Source organism: Aquarana catesbeiana, linkage group LG01 (genome assembly GCF_042186555.1).
Source record: "Aquarana catesbeiana isolate 2022-GZ linkage group LG01, ASM4218655v1, whole genome shotgun sequence".
NCBI classification, from domain to species: Eukaryota; Metazoa; Chordata; class Amphibia; order Anura; family Ranidae; genus Aquarana; species Aquarana catesbeiana.
Genome location: NC_133324.1, coordinates 490,924,584 through 490,947,002, shown reverse-complemented (window position 1 = coordinate 490,947,002; position 22,419 = coordinate 490,924,584). Strand labels below are relative to the sequence as shown.

Sequence of the window (22,419 nt, the reverse complement as noted above, 5' to 3'; positions counted from 1 at the left end):
ATACCACTAAGGGAGGCGTATGCTGCGTGCGTGGGTGTTAGCGGTACTGGCGCTAATCTGACGCTGCCTGGAGCGACGCATATCACCGCCGGGCGATCAGGGGGCTAAACCTTTATTCGGTAATAAACGGCGGGTGCCCTGACACTATAAAAAATAAACGAACTAACCAGCGTCAACCGTAACGTTTATACGGTGATCAGTGGTGAAAGGGTTAACTAGGGGGCAATCAAGGGGTTAAAACATTTATTAGATAGTATATGGGGGTCCCTGACGCTATAAAACGCTGACGGCGAACCTAAATATTTACGTCCCTAACTAGCGTCACCAGTGACACTAATACAGCGATCAGAAAAATGATCGCTTAGCAACACTGGTGACAGGGGGTGATCAAGGGGTTAAAACTTTATTAGGGGGGGTTAGGGGGGTACCCTAGACCTAAAGGGGGGTAATACTAACTGTCCCAACACTGTAACTGTCACAAACTGACACCATGCAGTAATCAGAAAAAAAAAAAAAAAAAAACCTGTTGGTGTCAGTTTGTGACGGGGGGGGGGGGGTGATTGGGGGGGGGTCGGGGGGCGATCGGGGGGGGATCGGGGTGTTTTGTATGCCTGGCATGTTCTACTGTGTGTGTAGTGTGTTGTGCACTTACATTGATGTCTTCTCCCCTCGGCGCTGGAACGGAATACCGAGCTGAGGGGAGATGACATCATTTCCTTTGCTGCTGTTTAGCATACAGCAGCAAAGGAATGTTCCCATTGGCCGGCGGCGATCGCGAGGGGGGGCCACGAACAGATGGCCTCCCCCTCATCTCGGATCGCCGGGGAACAGAACGGGACCGCCTCGGGCGGCGGGGGGGGGGTCCGATCGGACCCCCCACCCGCGGAAGGCAAATCACGTACATGTACGTGATTTTGCCTGCCCGTGCCGCTTTGCCGACGTAAATCGGCGTTAGGCGGTCCTTAAGTGGTTAATTATCGTTCCTGGGGGGTGTCTATAGTATGCCTGTAAAGTGGCGCGTGTTTCCCATGCTTAGAACAGTCCCTGCACAAAATGTCATTTTTAAAGGAAAAAAAGTCATTTAAAACTGCTTGCGGCTTTAATGTAATGTCGGGTCCTGGCAATATGGATGAAAATCAGTGAGACAAACGGCATGGGTACCCCCAAGTCCATTACCAGGCCCTTTGGGTCTTGTATGGATTTTAAGGGGAACCCCGCACCCAAATTAAAAAAGGAAAGGTGTGGGGCCCCCAGGCTCTATATATTCTGAACAGCAGTATACAGGCGGTGCAAACAAGACAGGGACTGTAGGTTTGTTGTTAAGTAGAATGTGTTTGTAATTTTGAACTGGTACATTTTTAACGTGTTTTGCTCCAGCCAAAAAATCTATTTTCAGCTTTTTGGAAAACCTAGGGAATGGTTATAACCCCTGTGACATTTGTTTTGCTGTCTGTGCTCCTGTTCAGAAGATTTCACCTCACTTTTTGTCCCAAAGACAAATGTTTTTTGAAAATTTGGGTTTTTTTGTTAAACAAGGATTGGTGATAAAGCATCAGTGGAAAGAAGAAAAGTTTTTCCTCATATGAACTCTTACAGGAGAGAATTTCCCTTCCTAGGGGTAGATTTCATCTCACTTCCTGTTGTCTCCTTCCGTTTGCAAGTAGGAGTCGTTTGTAAGTTGGATGTTTGAAAGTAGGGGCCTGCCCTATATACTCAGCAGAAATTTGGGCCTTAGGTGGTGTTGTGGCCACAACACTGTAAGCCCTCACAGGGCCCTGCTGTGAAATATTAGATCAAGAATTGTAATTACATGCCCCTGTTGAACAGGGGCAGAAAAATTGGGCGTTTGGTGGTGCTGGTGCCACAACACTGTAAGTCCTCATAGATACTCTTGGTGGGCACAGAAACAGGCCCTGCTGTGAAATATTAGATCAAGAATTCTAATTACATGTCCCTGTTGAACAGGGGCTGAAAAATTGGGCCTTAGGCACTGGTGCTGGTGCCACAACACTGGAACCCCTCACAGATACTCTAGTTGGAGCGCAGGAACTAGCCCTGCTGCAAAGAATTGCATCAAAAATTGTAATTACACGCCTCTGTTAAACAGGGGCTGAAAAATTGGGCCTTAGGCACTGGTGGCGGGACTGGCGGCGCCCAGAATCAAAAATGTTCTTACAAGCTATCATGATCATTGAGGAGGAAGAGGATAATTGCTCAGTTTAATAGGATAGTCACTCAGCATCAGCATAGGCAGTCTTTGAAGGGATCTGACATTTAAAAAAAAATTATTTGGTTACATCTGCATCAGGTGCTTGGTAGCTGGTGGTGATCCAAGACTGATTCATTTTTATGAAGGTCAGTCGATCGACCGAGTCGGTGGACAGACGCACCCTGTGATCGGTTACAAAGCCTCCAGCAGCACTGAATGTGCGTTCCGAAAGAACGCTGGTTGCAGGACAGGCCAGTAGCTCAATTGCATACTGTGCAAGCTCTGGCCAGTGATCCATCCTCAAGACCCAGTAACCCAGAAGATTTTCGGTGGGAAAGGTGTCCAAGTCAGATCTTGCCCCTAGGTATTCCTGCACCATGTAAAACAGACGCTGGCGATGGTTGCTGGAACCGATCATACCTTGGGGCTGCGGACTAAAAAATTGTCTGAACGCATCGGTCAGATGGCCACCTTCTCCACCGCTCCTTCTTTGACTGACCAAAGCCTCAGCAACACGTTGTCCAGAAACAGGAGTTTGTAACCTCCCAGTCTCTGGGAACGCGTTGCACAGACCTTTCTGCAAGGCCTCCCGAAGATGTTTCATCCTCTGCGACGGCAAGATAAGGTCCGCAACCTTACCCTTGTAACGTGGATCAAGGAGGATTGCCAGCCAGTAATGATCCCCCTCCTTGATACCACGAATACGAGGATCCTTCCGCAGGCTTTGCAGGATCAGGGAGGCCATGCAGCGTAGGTTTGCTGAGGCATTCGGTCCGGAGTCCTCTGGGTCAATAAGGACGACATGATCTGCAGCCACCTCCTCTCAGCCACGTACAAGTCCATGTGTTTCTTGGGACTGTAAATGATCCCTTAAAGGCTGATGCTGAGTCCCAGGCTCCACCTCCATACTGACACAATCATCCTCCTCCTCCTCCTCCTCCTCCTCCTCCTCCTCCTCCTCCTCTTCCTGTGTGATCGGCGGGCACGCAGGAACACTGTCTGGATAAAGGGAGCCTTGAGAGCTAAGGAAGTCCTCCTCTTCCTGCCTCTGTTCTGCTTCAATTGCCCTGTCCATTATTCCACGCAGCGTGTGTTCCAACAGGTGGAAAAGAGGGACAGTGTCACTGATGCATGCACTGTCACTGCTCACCATCCTCGTGGCCTCCTAAAATGGTGACAGGACAGTGCATGCATCCCTGATCATGGCCCACTGGCGTGGGGGAAAAAACAAGCTCCCCTGACTCTGTCCTGCTGCCATAGTTGCACAGGTACTAATTGATGGCCCTCTGCTGCGTGTGCAGCCGCTGCAGCATGGCCAACGTTGAGTTCCACCTGGTGGGCATGTCACAGATTAGGCGGTTCTTGGGCAGGTTAAACTCCTTTTGGAGGTCTGCCAGCCGAGCACTGGCATTATATGACCAGCAGAAATGCACACAGACTTTCCTGGCCTGCCTCAGGACATCCTGTAAGCCCGGGTACCTGCCCAAGAACCGCTGCACCACCAAGTTAAGTACGTGAGCCAAACAGGGCACATGGGTCATTTGTCCCTGTCGGAGGGCGGAAAGGAGGTTGGTGCCATTGTCGCAAACCACCATTCCTGCCTTAAGTTGGCGTGATGTCAACCACCTCTTAACCTGCCCCTGCAGAGCTGACAGAACCTCTGCCCCAGTGTGGCTCCTGTCCCCCAAGCACACCAGCTCAAGCACTGCATGGCATCTTTTGACCTGCATACTTGAGTAGCCCCTTGAACGCCTACGGAGCACCGCTGATTCCGAGGACAAAGCACAGGAAGAGGCCATGGAGGAGGAAGAAGAGGAGGGGGTGGAGGAGAGAGGTGTGTCAGAATCATTAGTAGTGGCATTTTGGAGGAGTGGTGGTGGAACAACCTCCAAAACTACTGCACCTTGTCCTGCATCCTTCCCATCTGCCAGAAGAGTCACCCAATGCGCCATGAAACTTAGGTAACGTCCCTGTCCATGCCTGCAATCCCTGTAATATGCACCTTACCGCTGACCGTCCTGTCCAGCGAGGCATGGACATTGCCTTCCACATGCCGGTAGAGAGCCGGAATCGCCTTCCGTGAGAAAAAGTGGCGTTTGGGTACCTGCCACTGAGGAACCGCACATTCCACAAACTCACAGAAGGGGGCAGAGTCTACCAACTGAAAAGGTAGCAGTTGAAATGGTAACAATTTTGCCAAGCTAACATTCAACCGCTGAGCATGTGGATGGCTGGGAGTGAACTTCTTTCGGTGGTGCAGCAGATGGGGCAGGGAAATTTGCCTGGTACAATCTGACGTCGGTGTACCGAAAGCAGATTGCCCACAAGTACTTGGCTGTGACACACCTAATTCTACACCTTGATTCCTCTCAGTGCAGGTCTCAGAGAGGACTGAAGGTATAGTGGGGTTGGAGATCTCAGCTGTTGAGGAGCAAGGAGAGGTCCTCTTTGTTCTTTGGTGTGGGTCTTTTAGATACGCCTGCCAACGAACTGCATGGCAGGTCAACATATGTCTGGTCAGGCATGTGGTGCCCAAGCAGGAGATGTTTTGGCCACACGAGATACGCTTGAGACATATGTAGCAAATAGCAGCGGTGGGATCTGATGCACTCGTCTCAAAAAAGGCCCACACCAAAGAACTTTTGGAATAACGCGCAGACAGCAGCGCCCTGCACATGCAGAGCTTTGGGGTGTGATGCAGTCAGTGTGCTACCCTTGGACTGGCCCCTGGAGGGCATCCTGCCTCGTTGGTGATGTGCCTCCTCCTCCTCCTCTCTCCTATCAGGCACCCACGTTGAGTCAGTGACCTCATCATCCCCTCCCTCCTCATCACTGGAGCAAACCTGGCAGTATGCTGCAGCAGGGGAGCATGACTGCCAGATTGCTGTCCTTCTTGGGCACCCCCTCTGTCCGTGCTCACGTTACTGCCTTCATCTAGCTCAGTATCCTCATCAGAGCCTTCTAAATGCTGGACATCCTCCTGGAGCATGTACCCAATACTGTGGTCAAACAGTTCGAGGGACTCCTCAGGAGGACATGGTGGGGCTACGGAAGGAGTCAGTGATGCCATTGAGCCGAGGGAAGAGGCCGCGTTGGCAGCTGCTTTGCCAGACAAAGTACCCTGAGCATGGGTGAGAGAGGATGAGGAGGATGAGGACGGCTTGGTCATCCACTCGACCAAGTCTTCCGCATGTTGCGACTCAACACGGCCAGCTGGCGAAAAAAAAGGCCAAGCGTGTCCCACGGCCACGTGCTGATGAGGATGCACCGTCTCCACGACCAGCACTGTTGCCTCTAGACACAGAGCCTGCTTGCCCTCTTTATTGGCTTGTGACTGTCTGCCTCTCCTTGTTGGCCTTCCAGACATACTAATGGCCTGCCGTGAGATGTAGCTGCACTAAGCTGAGATATATAATATAATATATATATTAATAATATATATATATATATATATATATATATATATATATATATATATATATATATATATATATATATATATATATATATATATATATATATGTATATATATATACTCTGATACTGCAGCTAGCAAAATCAACTGCCTGCCTGTAGTATGAGAACACCACCAATCTTCTACAGGTAGCTTTAAATGAACACTGTGCAGAGGTCGCACTACACTAACTTGTAGCTTTAGCTGACCACTGTGCAGAGGATGCACTACACCAACGTTAAAATAATGTAGCTGCCTGTGATAGTGATAGGATCAGGAAAACACCACTAACCTTCTACAGATAGCTTTAGCTGAACACTGTGCAGAGGTCACACTACACTAACGTGTAAATAATGTAGCTGCCTGCGGTAGTGATAGGATCAGGAAAACACCGCCAACCTTCTACAGGTAGCTTTAGCTGAACACTATTCAGAGGACGCACTACACTAACTTGTAGCTTTAGCTGAACACCGTGCAGAGGTCGCACTACACTAACTTGTAGCTTTAGCTGAACACTGTTCAGAGGACGCACTACACTAACTTGTAGCTTTAGCTGAACACTGTTCAGAGGACGCACTACACTAACTTGTAGCTTTAGCTGAACACCGTGCAGAGGTCGCACTACACTAACTTGTAGCTTTAGCTGAACACTGTTCAGAGGACGCACTACACTAACTTGTAGCTTTAGCTGAACACTGTTCAGAGGACGCACTACACTAACTTGTAGCTTTAGCTGAACACTGTGCGGAGGTCGCACTACACTAACTTGTAGATTTAGCTGAACACTGTGCGGAGGTCGCACTACACTAACTTGTAGATTTAGCTGAACACTGTGCGGAGGTCGCACTACACTATATATATATATATATATATATATATATATATATATATATATATATATATATGTGTGTGTGTGTGTGTGTGTGTGTGTGTGTGTGTGTGTGTGTGTATGTATGTATATATAAACACCTGGGATGCATATATATATACACAATACACTGTAAGTGCAGCTAAGTGACTGACTGTCCTGCCTAATCTATCTAACTTAAATCAAATGACACTGTCTCTCTGTCTCTCAACGCCGGAACACTACACTACACAGGGCTGCCGGGCAGGCGGCCTTATACAGTGTTGGGCGTGTACTAAACCCCCTGTGGCTATGGCCAATTACAGCTCTCTCTACAGACGGCGCTGTGATTGGCCAAGCTTGGCCAATCATCAGCCAGCAATGCACTGCGATGCCGCAGTGAATTATTATGGGCTGTGACGCGCCACACGAATTTGGCGCGAACGGCCCATATCATTCGGAATTCGGCGAGCGATCGAACAGACGATGTTCGAGTCGAACATGGGTTCGACTCGAACACGAAGCTCATCCCTAATTGTGACAAAGGTGCTGTCTAGGTTTTCAGTATGCAGGCGTAGTCAACAAGCGGTGGGGATTGTGCTGGATCTTTTATTAGACTGCCCAGTGTGTACAGCACACAGCATAGAAAAGCCCCCTTTTAAATATTTATTTGTAAATAAGGAACTATTAAAAAGGAAGGAAATATAGGGGGTTATTTACGAAAGGTAAATCCACTTTGCACTGCAAGTGCACTTGGAAGTGCAGTCGCTCTAAATCCTGAGGGGTATATCTGAAATGAGGGGAAGCTCTGCTGATTTTATCATCCAATCATGTGCAAGCTAAAATGCTGTTTTTTATTTTCCTTGCATGTCCCCCTCAGATCTACAGCGACTTTACTTCCAAGTGCACTTGCAGTGCAAAGTGGATTTGCCTTAAGTTAAATAAACCCCATAGTTTACTTAAAAACCTGTACCGTTTCCCTTTTGTGCTGATTTTCTAACTACAGTAACCCAGCAAGCAATTAGAAGACAACATGTACTGGATTTGTCTCTATGGGTTACTGCTGTTCAGGATTCGCTCTTAAGAATAAGAATTTTATATTGAAAAATGGCTGAAAACAAGCAGAATTGCTTTTGACAGACCATTCAAGAGATTTTTTTGATGGGTTGTTTGCAAAGGCACTTTGCATGCGCTTTTTAAATTACTTTACTGCACTTTGGAATGATATAAAAAGGGGAAAAAATATAATTTTCAAAGTAAGTGTTACATTTAACAATCTTTATTTGTATTACACGATTTATCGTTATGTTATTGAAAGTAAAAACATACACCCCGCTGTTTCTAATGCATCTTGAGCACTCAGTAAATAGTTCTTTCCATTACCTACTCCCCACATATAATGAAGAATTATTACAAATGACCAGTAGATGGCAGTGTTTGCCAGCTGAATTAAAATCAGAGCAGAGCTTTTTTTTTTTTTTTTGGTAAAAAAAGAACCAAGAAAGAACATTTTAATTGGAGTTTTTTTCCCCCCAGTAAGCCTTTTATAGTTATAAAAAAAAACCCTGAAAATGTGGTTTGCTTATTAACAATTTAAAAGAAAGTAACAATTTTTTTTTTTTTTTTTTCTTAAGAAACAAATTTAACTTTTTTTCTTTTTGCAGTTTGCAGAAGTTGTTTGGTGAAGTATTTGGAAGAGAACAACACATGTCCAACATGCAGAATTGTAATCCATCAGAGCCATCCTCTACAGTATATAGGGTAAGTGGAATAGGTAAATGTAAGCAATGTCCCAGGTAATGCAGTTATTATTATTATTAATAACAATTTATATAGCGCTAACAGTTTATGCATCGCTTTACAATGTAGAGTGGGGACAGCACAATTACAGTACACTTCAATACAGAAGGGACAGGAGGGCCCTGCTCATAGATCTTACATTCTAAAGGGAGGGGGTGGTGGTACAAAAGGTAATAGATGCGGGGAATGATTTGATGGGGTTGTTAGGTAGGTGTGGGATAGGCTTCCCTGAATAAGTGAGTTTTCAGGGATCTCCTAAAGGTGGACAGGTTGGGGGCTGAATAGAATAGTTATTCTAAATTGCTGGTAATATTAATGTCTGTGTTCAACATATTGGAATAAAAATATGTTGTAGTGCACCATCTGAGTAAACAGTTGTATGTTGTTATGCAGCTACAAAGATTACTGGACTCGGGCACTGACATTTTTTTAAAGCCACAAAAAAGTAAAAATATAAATGATATAAATGATCTTAAAGTAGAACTATAGGCAAAACCCTTTTTTTTCATCTTGGATAGAGTAAGGAAGGGTTATAACCGCTGTCAGATTTTTTTTTTTTTTTTTCACCATCTGTGTCTCATTGTGGAGATTTCCCTTCACATCCTGTGTCATAGCCAAACAGGAAGTGAGACTAAGTCCCTGCAAAATAAAGGATCCCTTAGGGACCCCCAGGTCCCCAAAACTAGTGTCCCCATTGGAAGATCTCCCCTCTATTACTTTTCTGGGGACAACCCCTAATTTGTGATTTTTTCTTTTACTTTCACTTTCAATGGTAATGGTAAACAGGACAAATAGAGAGGGTAAGAGCCGGATCACACTGGGACGACTTGTCAGGCGACTTCGCTGCCTGACAAGTCGCGTCCCGTTCTGTACAATGGAACCGTTCTAATAGGAGCGACGCAAGTGGCTCCGACTTAGAAAAAGGTTCCTGTACTACTTTGGGGGCGACTTGAGGCGACTTGCATTGACTTCTATATAGAAGTCGTTTTGCAAGTCGCCGCTGCTGTCGTGTGCAGGTCACCTGAGGCAGTCGTGCTGCCTCAGTGTGAACCGGCTCTGAGTCTCTCCCTAACGGAGGCACAGACAGCAATAAAAACTGACAAGCACTCTAATCTTTCTGCACGCTATCCAAAACGAAAAAAAAAGTTTTGCTTTTAGTTATACTTTAAATTCTCATAACCGTATGAAAACATGAGCTCTTGCATTTTATTAGGGTTTCTGTGCAATCTGTTAATTGTACAGTTTGTCTATACTTATGATGTGCTTTGTGTTGGTGGCTCCTTTTGTAAAAATTAAAACTAAGTTAAATACAGGAGTGGAGTGAAATAGTATATGAAGGTTTATGCTCACATAATGGAGAAAGTTAAAGCGTTTGTTACCCCAAAACGTCATATTCCTGATATGTGCCTCCTGTACCATGTACGTGTATGAGAAAGTATCTTGTTCTCTTTGTATTGCTTCCTTTGTGTGAAATCCCTGGTGTTCCTGCCAGTCCCTCTACTTACCTATTAAAAACTGACCACACTAAGCAGATGAGCTAGCTATGCTGGGAACTCCGTGTGCTCTCCTCCAGTGATCAGAATTGTTCTGACATGCCCCCCGCTGCACAGCCATTTACTAGGAAGCTCAGTGTGCTGCTGTTTCTCCTCTCCCCAACTCTTATGCAGCTGAGAACAGAAGGAATGTGATCACTTATCAAAAAGGGAAATAAGGTATTTATAATGTATTTTTATATCTATGCAAAAATGTTTTGCCTTTTAATCTTTATTTTAAACTGAATTGGTTGTTTTACAAGGTGATCGTTTACAATCGCTTTAAGCTTAAGTATAGTTGGCATGAAGCCCAGAATTTTATGCTTCCTTTGCAGCATAACACGTTTTTACCTCATCCCAAACCCAATTGTAAACAAGGTCTAAAAGACTGGCTAATGTACATGATTGCAGAATAGTGTGCATACATTATATATTCCACCTGTGAAAAATATGTAGGACAGTGAAATAAAACCCCAATTGGACCATGTTTTCCAGCTGTATCTAAACACATGCCTAAGCCATGGTCTGTAGAAATCTGTTTTTTTTATAATCCCTTTATTTTTCAGTTGTGCACAGAAAAAAAAATCAGCCAGTTTACAAATATAGGCGGGTCAATTGAAATGATCAAAACCGAATACAATGTCCATAAAGCAGCGATAACCAGAAAGTAATTTATTAGTCAACTCCGGGGTCTTCTTCCAACTTTGGGGGTCTTCTTCCGACTCTGGGGATCTTCTTCCGACTTCGGGGGTCTCTCCGGTGTCTCCTCCTGGTGTCCTGATCTTCTGCCGGCTCCTCCACTATCTTCTTCAGCTCTTTTGCTAGCGGTGGCCTGGACTTCTGACTTCTGCCTTCTGCCACCCAATGACTACGCCCCCTATGACTGCACAGTCCCAGCATGCCCCGAGACTGTGACCTCATAAGGGGGCAGGGTCACCGCCTATATAAGTCCATTGCGGAGCGCTCAGAGAGCATTCCAGCTGGAGAGAGCGTCGTGTCAACATCGGAAGAGGGAAGAAGACAAGAAGGCAGAAGTCCGGGCCACCGCTAGCAAAAGAGCTGAAGAAGATAGCAAAGGAGCCGACAGAAGATCATAACACCGGGAGGAGACGCCGGAGAGACCCCCGAAGTTGGAATAAGACCCCGGAGCTGACATAAATTACTTTAAAAACCTGTGTACTGTGTTTTTTCATTGACACGTTTTTTCCCTAGGTGAATGGGTAGGGGTACGATGTACCCCATATTCATTCACAAAGGGTGGGGGGCCGGGATCTGGGGGCCCCCCATTAAAGGGGGCTCCCGGATTCCGATAAGCCCCCCGCCCGCAGACCCCGACAACCAACGGCCAGGGTTGTAGGGAAGTGCCCTTGTCCTCATCAACATGGGGACAAGGTGCTTTTTCTTCTTTTTTATGAGTAGGGAATGTTTAAAAGACAGATTCGCTGGATAACTAAACCTTCCCTAGCCCCCTAAGTGGCATTAGGTAAACCATCTACCCCAGGTGTATACTTGCCTCCTACGATGGTGGTGGCCTTCCTGCATTGTTTACATGGCAGCTGGTACAAATCTACAAATCAAGTGTTGTATAAGTCGTGATCTTGTGGGTAAAAGTGTAGCGCTAGAAATGAAAAGGAGATAAAAAAAGGGGCTAGTCTCTCATGTATAGAAACTAATATTCATAAATATTATGTGTTTCACAACTGTAAAAATAAAAAAGGCGTCATGCGACTTAAAGTCGCAAGAAAGCGAATATGGCGTCACAAGCAAAAATATATTAATGGCAGAAGTGCAAACCCATGTGGAGTGCCATAGACTTGTTGCCTTATAAGTTTATGTGAAATCTCCATTAATAACTGTAAAATATTGTATTGATGAATATATTTCATTTAGCTGGCATCTATGAAAGCTGGGCAAAAAGTTTCATTTAAGCTTTTGCTAAGAGCAGAGAATGTGGGCCAAGGCTTGTATATACAAACAATGCAGAGCCAATTCCATTGTTTTACACCTACTCCTTTGAAAGGATCCCATGTTGGGATATGCATTGGAGGGGGCCCAACCCATAATCAACACCTAACTTCCTGGGGAAATTCAATTAACACACTTGGCCAACATAGTCACAAGGATTTGCATGAAAGGGGGCCGACTTATGGAGTAAGCCCTCCAATCATGATCCAAGCTAGGCCAACCAATGAGACATCAGCTTGGTTTGATATACTCAGAGCCAAGGGGGAGGTAAGCGCTCTCTCTCTGATGACCAGCAAGCTGAAAGGAACTTTGGTAAGGATGGGTAATTATGGGAAAGGAATGCCCTTTTACTTGTAACTAAATATGTGTGTAGATTACTGTATTGAGGAATATACCCTGTATTCCTTCATGTAAATACTTTATTTCAACCTAATATTTTCTTCCTTGGTGTAAGGCGATAGATAGATGATTGTGTATTAGCTAGACTTTCAACTGTGTCCTAATAAATGTTATTATATTTTAAGCTTTCACTCTTGGTCGAAAAGAACTCTTATTTAACCCATATCATATCTATAAGATATGAAAAATCTTAAATATAGATTTTTCAGGGTAACAGACTACAAAGTGTCAACATATGAAAGTGACTAATAAAGTAGACATGTAATAAAGCATGCAAATATAAAACCCATGATGGATCTTATGTAAATTCAAAACACAATATTATAACAGCTGAAACCACAAAATGCAAAATAAACAGTGAATAAGAGTCCCAGAGGTGGTAACAATAAACGGGATGTTGAGAAGAGGCAGCTGCTGTATTAATCAAACAGTCTCTGGGGTAAATGTATTCAATGGTGGATGTATACTCAGGAGTGCCTTCACCATCAAAGGGGGAGGGGAGAAAGAGGTACTCTTACCAAGAGCGATGGACCCAGCTCACCGTACGGTGGTGGGTCAATTAGGCATAGACACAGAAACCTGAAGCCGAACTCCCAAGATAGGCTGCACGATAACCTCCCCAATAGGCTGGCGGACATCAAGGACGCCAATTAGGAAGATAAATGGAACGTTGCAACGCCAAACAGATATCAGCTCACTGGAAACTTTCTCAGAGCCTTCCATGAGTGAAAAAAGGCTCTGAGAAGTTTCCAGTGAGCTGATATCTGTTAATTACTAATTGGCGTCCTTGATGACATCCTTAGAATGACTTTAGGTTGCATGACGCCTTTTTTATTTTTACAGTTGTGAAACACATAATATTTATGGATATTAGTTTCTATACATGAGAGACTAGCCCCTTTTTTTTATCTCCTTTTCATTTCTAGCGCTACACTTTTACCCACATTTCTATCATAATTAGTCTTGTTGGCTGCTTACATGTTATAGGTTGGCGCAGTATTTTACTTTATATTTTCACTTTTTAACCACTTGCCACCCAGGCCAATTCTGACATTTCTCTCCTACCTGTAAAAATCCTAGAATTTTTTTTTGCTAGATAATTATATTGAAAGAACCCCCAAACATTATATATGTTTTTTTTTTAGCAAAGACCCTAGAGAATACAAAGGCGGTCGTTGCAACTTTTCATCTCACACAGTATTTGCGCAGCAATTTTTTGAGTTTTGTGCTTAAAAAAAAAAAAACGGTAAAGTTATCCCAATTTTTTTGCATAATGTGAAAGATGAAGTTACGCCGAGTAAATAGATACCCAACATGTCACGCTTCAAAATTGCACACGCTTGTGGATTGGCACCAAGCTTGGGTACTTAAAAATCCCCATAGGCGACACTTTAAGATTTTTTACTGGTTACATGTTTTGAGTTACAGAGGTGGCCTGGGGCTAGAATTATTGCTCTTGCGGTTTATGTCCAGTTTGAACATTTCCTTTTATGTCGTGCCCTTTGAACACAACAAAATTTGAGAGGGAATCTCCCAAAGTGAAGGGATATGCCCTCCTGGGCAGTTGTAAGCATCCCCATTGGAAAATATTCTCTATTTAACCCTTGTTCTGGAGATGACTCAAAATTTTGGATTTGTTCTAACTTTCAGTCAAGGTGGAGATTAAGCAGGGACAAAAAGTGTTTGGGTTTTTTTTTTTAAGAACTTTTGGCTTTAGATGCATATTAAGCTGGGATTGATATTTTTACCAACATTTTAACCTTTCCACTAAAGTCTTGTGTTCAGGCTCTAAATGCTAATTTCACAAATAAAACATTTTAAAGATCATATAAAAGTGGTTTCTAAATATTTGGCGCTTTGAACAAATTATTCCTCTTTTCTTGAGTGTCTGCTAAACGGCGTTTTCCATACATTTCAGATTCTTCACTGAATTTGAGATCATTTTTTGTTATCACTATATTATTTCTAGTAGAACAGTATTGGTTTGTCAGCAGGGATGCTGCATGTGTCAGTGCTTCAGTAGAGCACAGTAGCATTCACAACAGGTTGAGTAGAGGTCAAGGGGTGCTGGCAAGTAGCATTCTTTAGATGATCCTTATAATGTGCCAGGCAGTGTACTCGAGTTTTCACAGTGCTGAACAGGGAGTCTTATTTATTTACCATCAATGTCCCTTTTAGCCTTCATTCCAAATGGCTGTGTGCTGGTACTTTACAAGAATCAGTTCAGAGAATTAAGCTTGTGTATAGTGAATTCTATTTGCAGTGTGTGCTAGAGAAGTTGATATAGAACATGTCTATAAAGTAGTCACCCATACAGTAATATTCTACTTTTATAAAATACAAGCTGTGTATTTTGATAATACACTATGATTTTTTTTTTTTTAACACTTCAAGGTTTTTTTGTTCATGATAGAGAGTATGTTACGGCAATATTAATTGAAGGTGGAAATATCAGATTCAGTATATACCCTGTATGCATAATAAAATATGGCACACTTGCCTTTTAGTGCGCCTCTACCAATGATGCAATGTCCCTGTTCCACTTCGTTTTCTGGCTCTGCCATTGGGGGCAACACCAATTATATAACTCCTGCGCATAAGTGCTGGACTTTTGTAATCCAGACCTCCCATTCTGGGCATCTTAAAGATGGAGGGAATGCCAAATTAAAAAAAAAAAAAAGGCATGGGGTTTCCCCTCCAAGAGCATACCAGGCCCTTCGGTCTGGTATGGTCTTGGAGGGGGGAACCCATGCTGTGTTTTTTTTTTTTTTTTTTAATTTGGCGTGGAGTTTCCCCTAAAGGTTCATACTAGACACAAAGTGCCTGGCTTTGTCAGGATCAAAGTCTGATCCCCATTCGTTGAAGTCGGATAGATGTCAGAATTCAATTTGGAGGGCAAAGTCGTATGACTGTTGTCGTACCAGTGTGAACCCGGCCTCGAGAAAAGATTCCTGCACTACTTTGGTCCGACTTTTGTCCGTTTTCAGACCATTCAATATCATGAAAGTTGGATCCTCCTCCTAACCAGCCGACTTTTGACATCCGACATGGTGATTACAACAGCAGGAAAGGGAATTTATGTCACACTGGGATTATATTGTTTGGTCAAAGGAAAAGTCGGAGCAAAATCGTATCCTGTTCATTCAAGTCGGATGGAAGTAGGACCGATGTCGCAGGGCAAAGTAGGATGACAGTCGTACAGCAGTCGTGTCTTACCAGTTTGAACCCGGCCTTAAGTCCACCCAATTCCTATAGAGTTGCTGTTTATACTTTTCATATAATGTGTAAACCAGCAGTCTTTGCTGTCCAGACCTCGGCTAATCACTGCTTGTCTGAAGAATGGCTAGATCTAAGAGACAGTAAAGGAAATAGGCTTTCTTTATTCCCTTTGCCGACATTCAATTTGAATCGAGAGGTTTTAATGAACGGCAGCCTGTAGAATTATTTATGGTATTATATACTATTTCATTATTTATAACTCTTGTTTCTTTTTTTTTTTTTTTTTTTATATGTCTTTTCTAGCCACGACCGAACAATGCAAGATATTGTTTACAAACTGGTGCCCGGTCTTCAAGAAGGTAGGTTTATGCTGCAATAAAAGGTGGTGGGACACTAGTTAAAAATTTTTTTTTTTTTAGCCAAAGCAGGCAGAGAGAAGGGCATATAGAGGAATGGGTATTGTGATGTATTATACAGTTGCCACCATTCTCTTGAGCATGTAGCAAAACTGCTCTTGTCTGGACATGGCCTTTCTTTTTGTTACCATGTGTGTGGTTTTTGTGGCTTTACCTTTCACAGGTTAACCTGTCACAAAACTAGAGATAGAGGCAGCTGATGTTGGATACAGATCTCTTGATACTTAGAGAATTGTATGTCGCATTTAGGTGCTTGCACTTAGTGTATGTGCAACCAATTTTTCTTTTAGCTAGATTAGGAATAGAACCTCTGTCAACATTTAATTCCTGTCAATGCCCCAGTAGGAAGTTCATCTTCTGTCATGGTCATTCTCAACCTTTTCAACACAGAGGAACCCTTGCAATACCTTTCCGGTCTCAGAGAACCCCTGCTAAAAATGACTATATCTACAACTTGTGATACATTTGTGTGGTGGTCAGTGGGAAGTATGTTCCCTACACCTGTGGTAATTGGGAAGAATGACCCCCTTACAGATAGCTAAAAAGATCAATAGTGTCAGTGGGAACCTATGTGAGAGGCAGAAATTGCTCATTGAACCTCTAGTAACCTGTGGAGGAACCCTGGTTGAGAAACCTTGGTCTTGATCATTGTCACTAAAACAGAAATTAATAGGAAATCACCAGGAGCAAAGGGTGAGGGTATATCTTCTAATGGGGACACCTGTTCTGGTTACAATTGTCTGAGAGAAATTCCTCTTACTTTGTTTTGGCTATAGGTACACTTTTTAAAGAAGTCCAGCACTTCCTCCCCAAAACAACAAATGCATTGTGCATGTAAATTAGTGATGCTCCAAATTAACATCTGGCGAAAATAGAGTTTTCAGCGTTGTGTTAAAAAAAAAAAAAAAAAAAGTGCTGATAATGGCTGCCAAAAACGCCCACCAGTTTGCCACAATTTTACCACAATCTTACTGCAATTTTACCTTGCTTATGGTGTGTTTTTCATAGGTTGTATGACTCAAAATGCATCAAAAAGGCAACACGGGTGCATTTTTTTTAATGCTTCCTTTCTGTATTTACATGCATTTCAATGGGGAGGTGCGTATTTGGTGCCAATTTTTTAACTGAACAATAATGCAGCAAGCAGCGTTTTTAACATCACTTCAAAAGGTGTCGATAATGGGCGACAATAACTTCTTCTTGTATTATTCATGATATTAATTAAAAAGTCAAATATATATTATATATTTTTTATATATGTATATGTGTGTGTATATATATATATATATATATATATATATATATATATATATATATATATATATATAATGTGTATATATATGTGTGACAGAATCACAGGGACTGAATGTTAGTCTCTTGCCTACCGACTATGGGCCCTGGCATTTGAGGAAGCTACAAGCATTTAGGAAGATATTCTGTTATGTAATGCAAAAGGACATTATTAAGGAGGCAATGATGGTCTCTGCATGCTTGGGACTCATATAGCAGATGTATGTGAAAGGAATGCTGATTTAATGAGATCTGGAAAGCCCTGGGTCTCCTGTTATTTCACCCATTGTTGTTTGTGCTAATTAACCTTGCTATTGTATGAAGGAGTTCTGTGGTGTTATGATAATGTGTATTGTATAGTCGGTGAGCTAGGAAACGTGAAGTCTACCCTGAGGGGTCATATCTTGGAGTCACCTAGTGATTTAGTAAACTAGCTCATTAGGTTTCTGGTTACAGGTTTATTGTTAGAGTAATATGAGCAGGAGGGCGGAACCTCCTATTTTACTGTATATAAGACTTGTATTTTGGTTCTAATAAAAGAGTCCATGCTCATCAACTAAACAAGTATCGTCTTGTTTTGTGCTTGTGAGTGGTTGGAATATCTGATATCTATATTCAGACTGGGAGGAAGTGGTATATGACGAAAGCACGCAAGCGGAGTGTGGGATGTTTTGTTACTAACTATATATCTATAGCTAGATATAGATATATATAGATATATCTATATATATATATATAGATAGATCTATATATATATATATATATATATATATATATATATATATAGATCTATCTATATATATATATATATATATATATATATATCTATCTATATATATAGATAGATATAGATATATATATATTTTAAAAACCGTCAATTTCAGTTTCGGCCAAGTGCATTCTGAATTTTCGGTTTTGGCCAAGTGCATTCTGAATTTTTGGTGCACCACTAATGTAAATGAATTACAACCCCACTGTTAGTTTGTGTGTAACTTGCCACCTTTAGCTGTATATAGCAGATTTCTGTGTCTGTGATGTCGCTCCTCCTGGCTAAATTTCAAAGTTCTCTGACTTCTTGTATCCTTCCTTTACCAGTCCTGATACTACATGTTTCATGATCCTTTGAGCATCTGTAGTTTCAGGGTGGACTATGGGACTCACTTGTACCAGTTCTGGGAGTTGATGTGGGTGGGTCCTAGGGTTACTGTGGGTGTTTCTGGGCCTTCATGTGGGTGGCGAAAGATGTAAATGTGTCATACCTCCTCCTATGTCATTCCTGTCTTGCAGGATGCCAAAGAATAATGGCTTACTGCAAGACTACAGAGCAAGAGCTCTGGGAGGTTATTATGAAGGGGTTTCCTTAACCACTTGCCAACCAGGCACCACAGTTATACTGTGGCAGGGTGGCTCTATTGCATGAACCACCGTGCCGGTACAGCGCTTTGCGTAATAGATACAGTGGGCACCCATGCCGGTGCACGTGGCCGGCAGCCATGATGTCCGCCTGCCACCTGCAATTGCTCCACAGAGAAGTAGAACAATGTAAACAAAGCAGATCCCCGTTCTGTCAGGGGAGTACAGTGTGATTGTTCCTAGTCAGTCTACTCCCCCCACAGTTAGGAACACCTCCCTAGGACACACTTAACCCCTTGATCGCCCCTTAGTGTTAACCCCTTCTTTGCCAGAAAAAAGGAACAGAAATCTGAAAATTCAAAAGCCCGAAAATTTTTTTTTTTTTTTTTTTTACATTTTCCATTTCCGAATTTCTGTAAACAAAAAAACTATTGAAATGAAAACAAACACATTTTTCGGCAGTGCACATGTCTAGATCGCTGTATAAATGTCACTGGCCCCAAAAAGAGTGTCCAATCTGTCCGCCGCAGTCCTGCTAAAAATCGCTGATCACTACCATTACTAGTAAAAAAAAAATAAAAATGCCATAAATTTATCCCCTATTTTGTAGATGCTATAACTTTTGTGCAAACCAGTCAATATACGTTTATTATGATTTTTTTTTTTTTTTTACCAGAAATATGTAGAATACATATTGAACTAAACTGATGAAGAAATTTTGTTTTTTTACTTTTTTTTGGATATTTATTTTAGCAAAAAGTAAAAAAGATTTTTTGTCTTTCAAAATTGTCGGTCTTTTTTGTTTATAGCGCAAAATATAAAAACTGCAGAGGTGATCAAATACCACCAAAAGAACGCTTTATTTTTGGGAACAAAAAGGACATCAATTTTTTTGGGTACAATGTCGCACGACCGCATAATTGTCAGTTAAAACGACGCAGTGCTGTAAAAATGGCCTGGTCATTAAAGGGGGTAAATCCTTCCGGGGCTGAAGTGGTTAATATGTAAATTATTATTATTATACAGGATTTATATAGCGCCAACAGTTTACGCAGCGCTTTACAACATTGGGGCAGACAGTACAATTACAATACAATTCAATACAGGGGGAATCAGAGAGCCCTGCTCGTTAGAGCTTACAATCTAGGAGGGAGGGTCAAGTTATACAAAAGGGTGATAGCTGTGGGGGATGAGCTAATGGAGAAAATTGTGCAGTGGTTAGATAGAGGCAGGATAGGCTTCTCTGAAGAGGAAAGTTTTCAGGGATCACCTAAGAGTCGATAAATTTGGAGACAGTCTGACAGATTGGGGTAGAAAATTCCAGAGGATGGGCGAGGCTTGGGAGAAGTCCTGGAGGCAGATATGGGAGGAGGTGATGAGAGAGCTAGAGAGCAGGAGGTCTTGGGAAGAACGAAGATGGCGATGAGGTTGGTATTTTTAAACTAGGCTAGTGATGTAGCTGGGGGCAGAGTTGTAGATGGCTTTGTAACTTATAGTTAGTATTTTGAATTTAATTAGTTGGGCGAGTGGCAGCCAATGGAAGGATGGGCAGAGAGGGGTAGCAGACACTGAGCGGTTTGTAAGGTGGATGAGTCTGGCAGCAGCATCCATGATGGACTGAAGGGGGGATAGGTAAGGTAAGCCAATGAGGAGGGGGTTGCAGTAGTCAAGGCGAGAGATAACCAGGGAGTGAATTGGGAGCTTTGTGGTTTCATTGGTTAGAAAGGGACGTAGTTTAGAGATGTTGCGGAGGTTGAGGCGGCAAGCTTTGGAAAGTGATTGGATGTGGGGCCGAAAGGAGAGTTCAGAGTCCAGGATAACACCTAGCACACTAACATGTGGGGATGGGTGGATGGTTGTGCCATTGCTCTTGACAGATAAGTTAGGGGAAGAGGCACGTGGGGGAGGAAATATATTATAAGCTCGGTTTTAGACAAGTTGAGTTTGCGGAAGTGGTGTGACATCCATACAGATATGCCTGTTAGTAAGTTAGTGATGCGTGAGGAGACTGATGGAGTGAGTTGAGGGGTGGAGAGATAGATTTGTGTGTCGTCGGCGTAGAAATGATATTGAATGAAATGATCAGCTGACCCAGGGAAGAGGTGTAGATTGAAAATAAGAGGTCCAAGAAAAGAACCTTGGGGGACCCCGACGAAGAAGGGAAGAGGAGTGGTGGAAGTAGAATTTTAAGTGACACTGAAGGTGCATTGGGATAGGTAGGATGAGAGCCACTGAAGAGCACAGTCGCGGAGACCGAGGGAGTAAAGTTTCTTTGAGGAGGAGGGGGTGGTCAAAGGCAGCTGAAAGGTCCAGAAGTAGGAGTACAGAATAGTGTCCGTTGGTTTTTGCAGTTAATAGGTCATTTGTGTGTTTTAAGAGACCAGTTTCTGTGGAGTGTTGAGGGCGAAATCCAGATTGAAGAGGATCAAGAAGGTTATTCTTAATGAGATGGTCACTCAGTTGGTTGTAAACCAGGCGTTCAAGGAGTTTAGAGGAAAAGGGGAGCAAGGAGATAGGGCGTAGGTTGTTAAGACTGGTAGGGTCCAAGGATTGCTTTTTAAGTATGGGGGTGACCAGTGCATGTTTTAGAGCATTGGGGAAGATGCCAGAGGTGAGGGAGAGATTGAAGATGTGGGTTAGAGAGTGTAGGATAGAGTCAGAGGGCAACCGTAGTATTTGAGAGGGAATAGGGTCCAGGGGACAGGTGGTTTGGTGGGCGTTGGAAAGGAGTTTAAAGCGGGGGTCCACCTATCTATCGTTTTTTTTTTTTTTTTTTTTTTTTTTTAGTTCATTCACAAACTTTTCTTCTCAGCATTACATACTCATATATTGTGTGTAATATGTCCGCCTGTGTCAGATTTCGTCGGAAAGAATAACTTATATTATTCACTGCAGGCGGTTTCCATCTTCATTGTGGGCATTTGAAGCCCACAAGCATTTATTTCCTGGATGCGGTGAATGCTGTGCTCCCAGCATTCACTGCTCGTTCCCACACATGCTCAGTGGCATCCTGGGAAGCCTGAGACTAGCTCCCAGGATTCTGTGCGGAGTCTGGGAGAGGCTAGAAACACGCCTACTCCCACGGGAGGAGAACCAGGAAGTGCAAAGAAGAATAGAAAAATAAAAGGTAATTACGGCGATTTTAATTTTTTTTTAACGGCATGTCAGCATCTAGGCAAGGAAGAGAATACATACAGATATTGTTCAAAATTTGGGTGGAACCCCGCTTTAACAACTTCATCTGTAGTAGTAGATTTGAATAATGGGAGTGTCAATTGTACCTGTTGACATGGGGTCTTAACTGGAGATACCTTTTTAGAGTGGAGATTTCATCAGGGATTGTATCAATCTTGTTTTTGAAGTGATTAGCAATCTCCTGGGCACTGAATAAGTCAGTGAGTGGAGGCGGTGGAGGATGAAGTAGAGAGTTGAAGGTGGAGAAGAGTTTACAGGGACTGGGTGAGAAGGTGTTATTAAGAGTTGTAAAATAGGTCTGCTTGGCAGTGTGGAGGAAAGAATAGTATTTTTGGAGGTCATATTTGTATTGGTTGAAGTCTTTGAGAGACAGTCTTGTGCCACAGACGCTCCAGAGCGCGACTGTGTTTTTTGAGAATTTTAGTGTCATCTGTTTGCCAGGGTTGTAGGGGTCGAGGCCTGATTCTGCGTGTAGTGAGGGGATCGAGCTTGTCCAGGGTGGAGGACAGGGATTTATTGTAGATGACTGTAAAATGTGTGGGTTCAGTCAGCGCAAAACAGTAAATATAAAACAAATCCAAAATATAAGCAGCTGTACACTAAAGGTCAATATATGGTAATCCTTTGGGCGAATGATAAAAAGAAACAGTGCAGCGCTAATGACACAATAATTATCAAAAATGTTTATAAAAATCTTTAAAAAGTCCCCTCTGATAAAAGAAAATAAGAAGAGTTGACAG

General features: G+C 42.9%; 1 protein-coding gene across 1 annotated transcript in view; it reads left to right on the top strand.

Moving 5' to 3' along the window:
- Positions 1-22,419, top strand: part of PCGF3 (polycomb group ring finger 3) — a 159,181-nt gene that overhangs the window by 121,910 nt on the left and 14,852 nt on the right. Inside the window, exons 3-4 of the mRNA XM_073591902.1 lie at positions 8,175-8,271; positions 15,729-15,784. Of these exons, the coding sequence (XP_073448003.1) occupies positions 8,175-8,271; positions 15,729-15,784 (153 nt within the window). The remainder of the gene's footprint in view (positions 1-8,174; positions 8,272-15,728; positions 15,785-22,419) is intronic.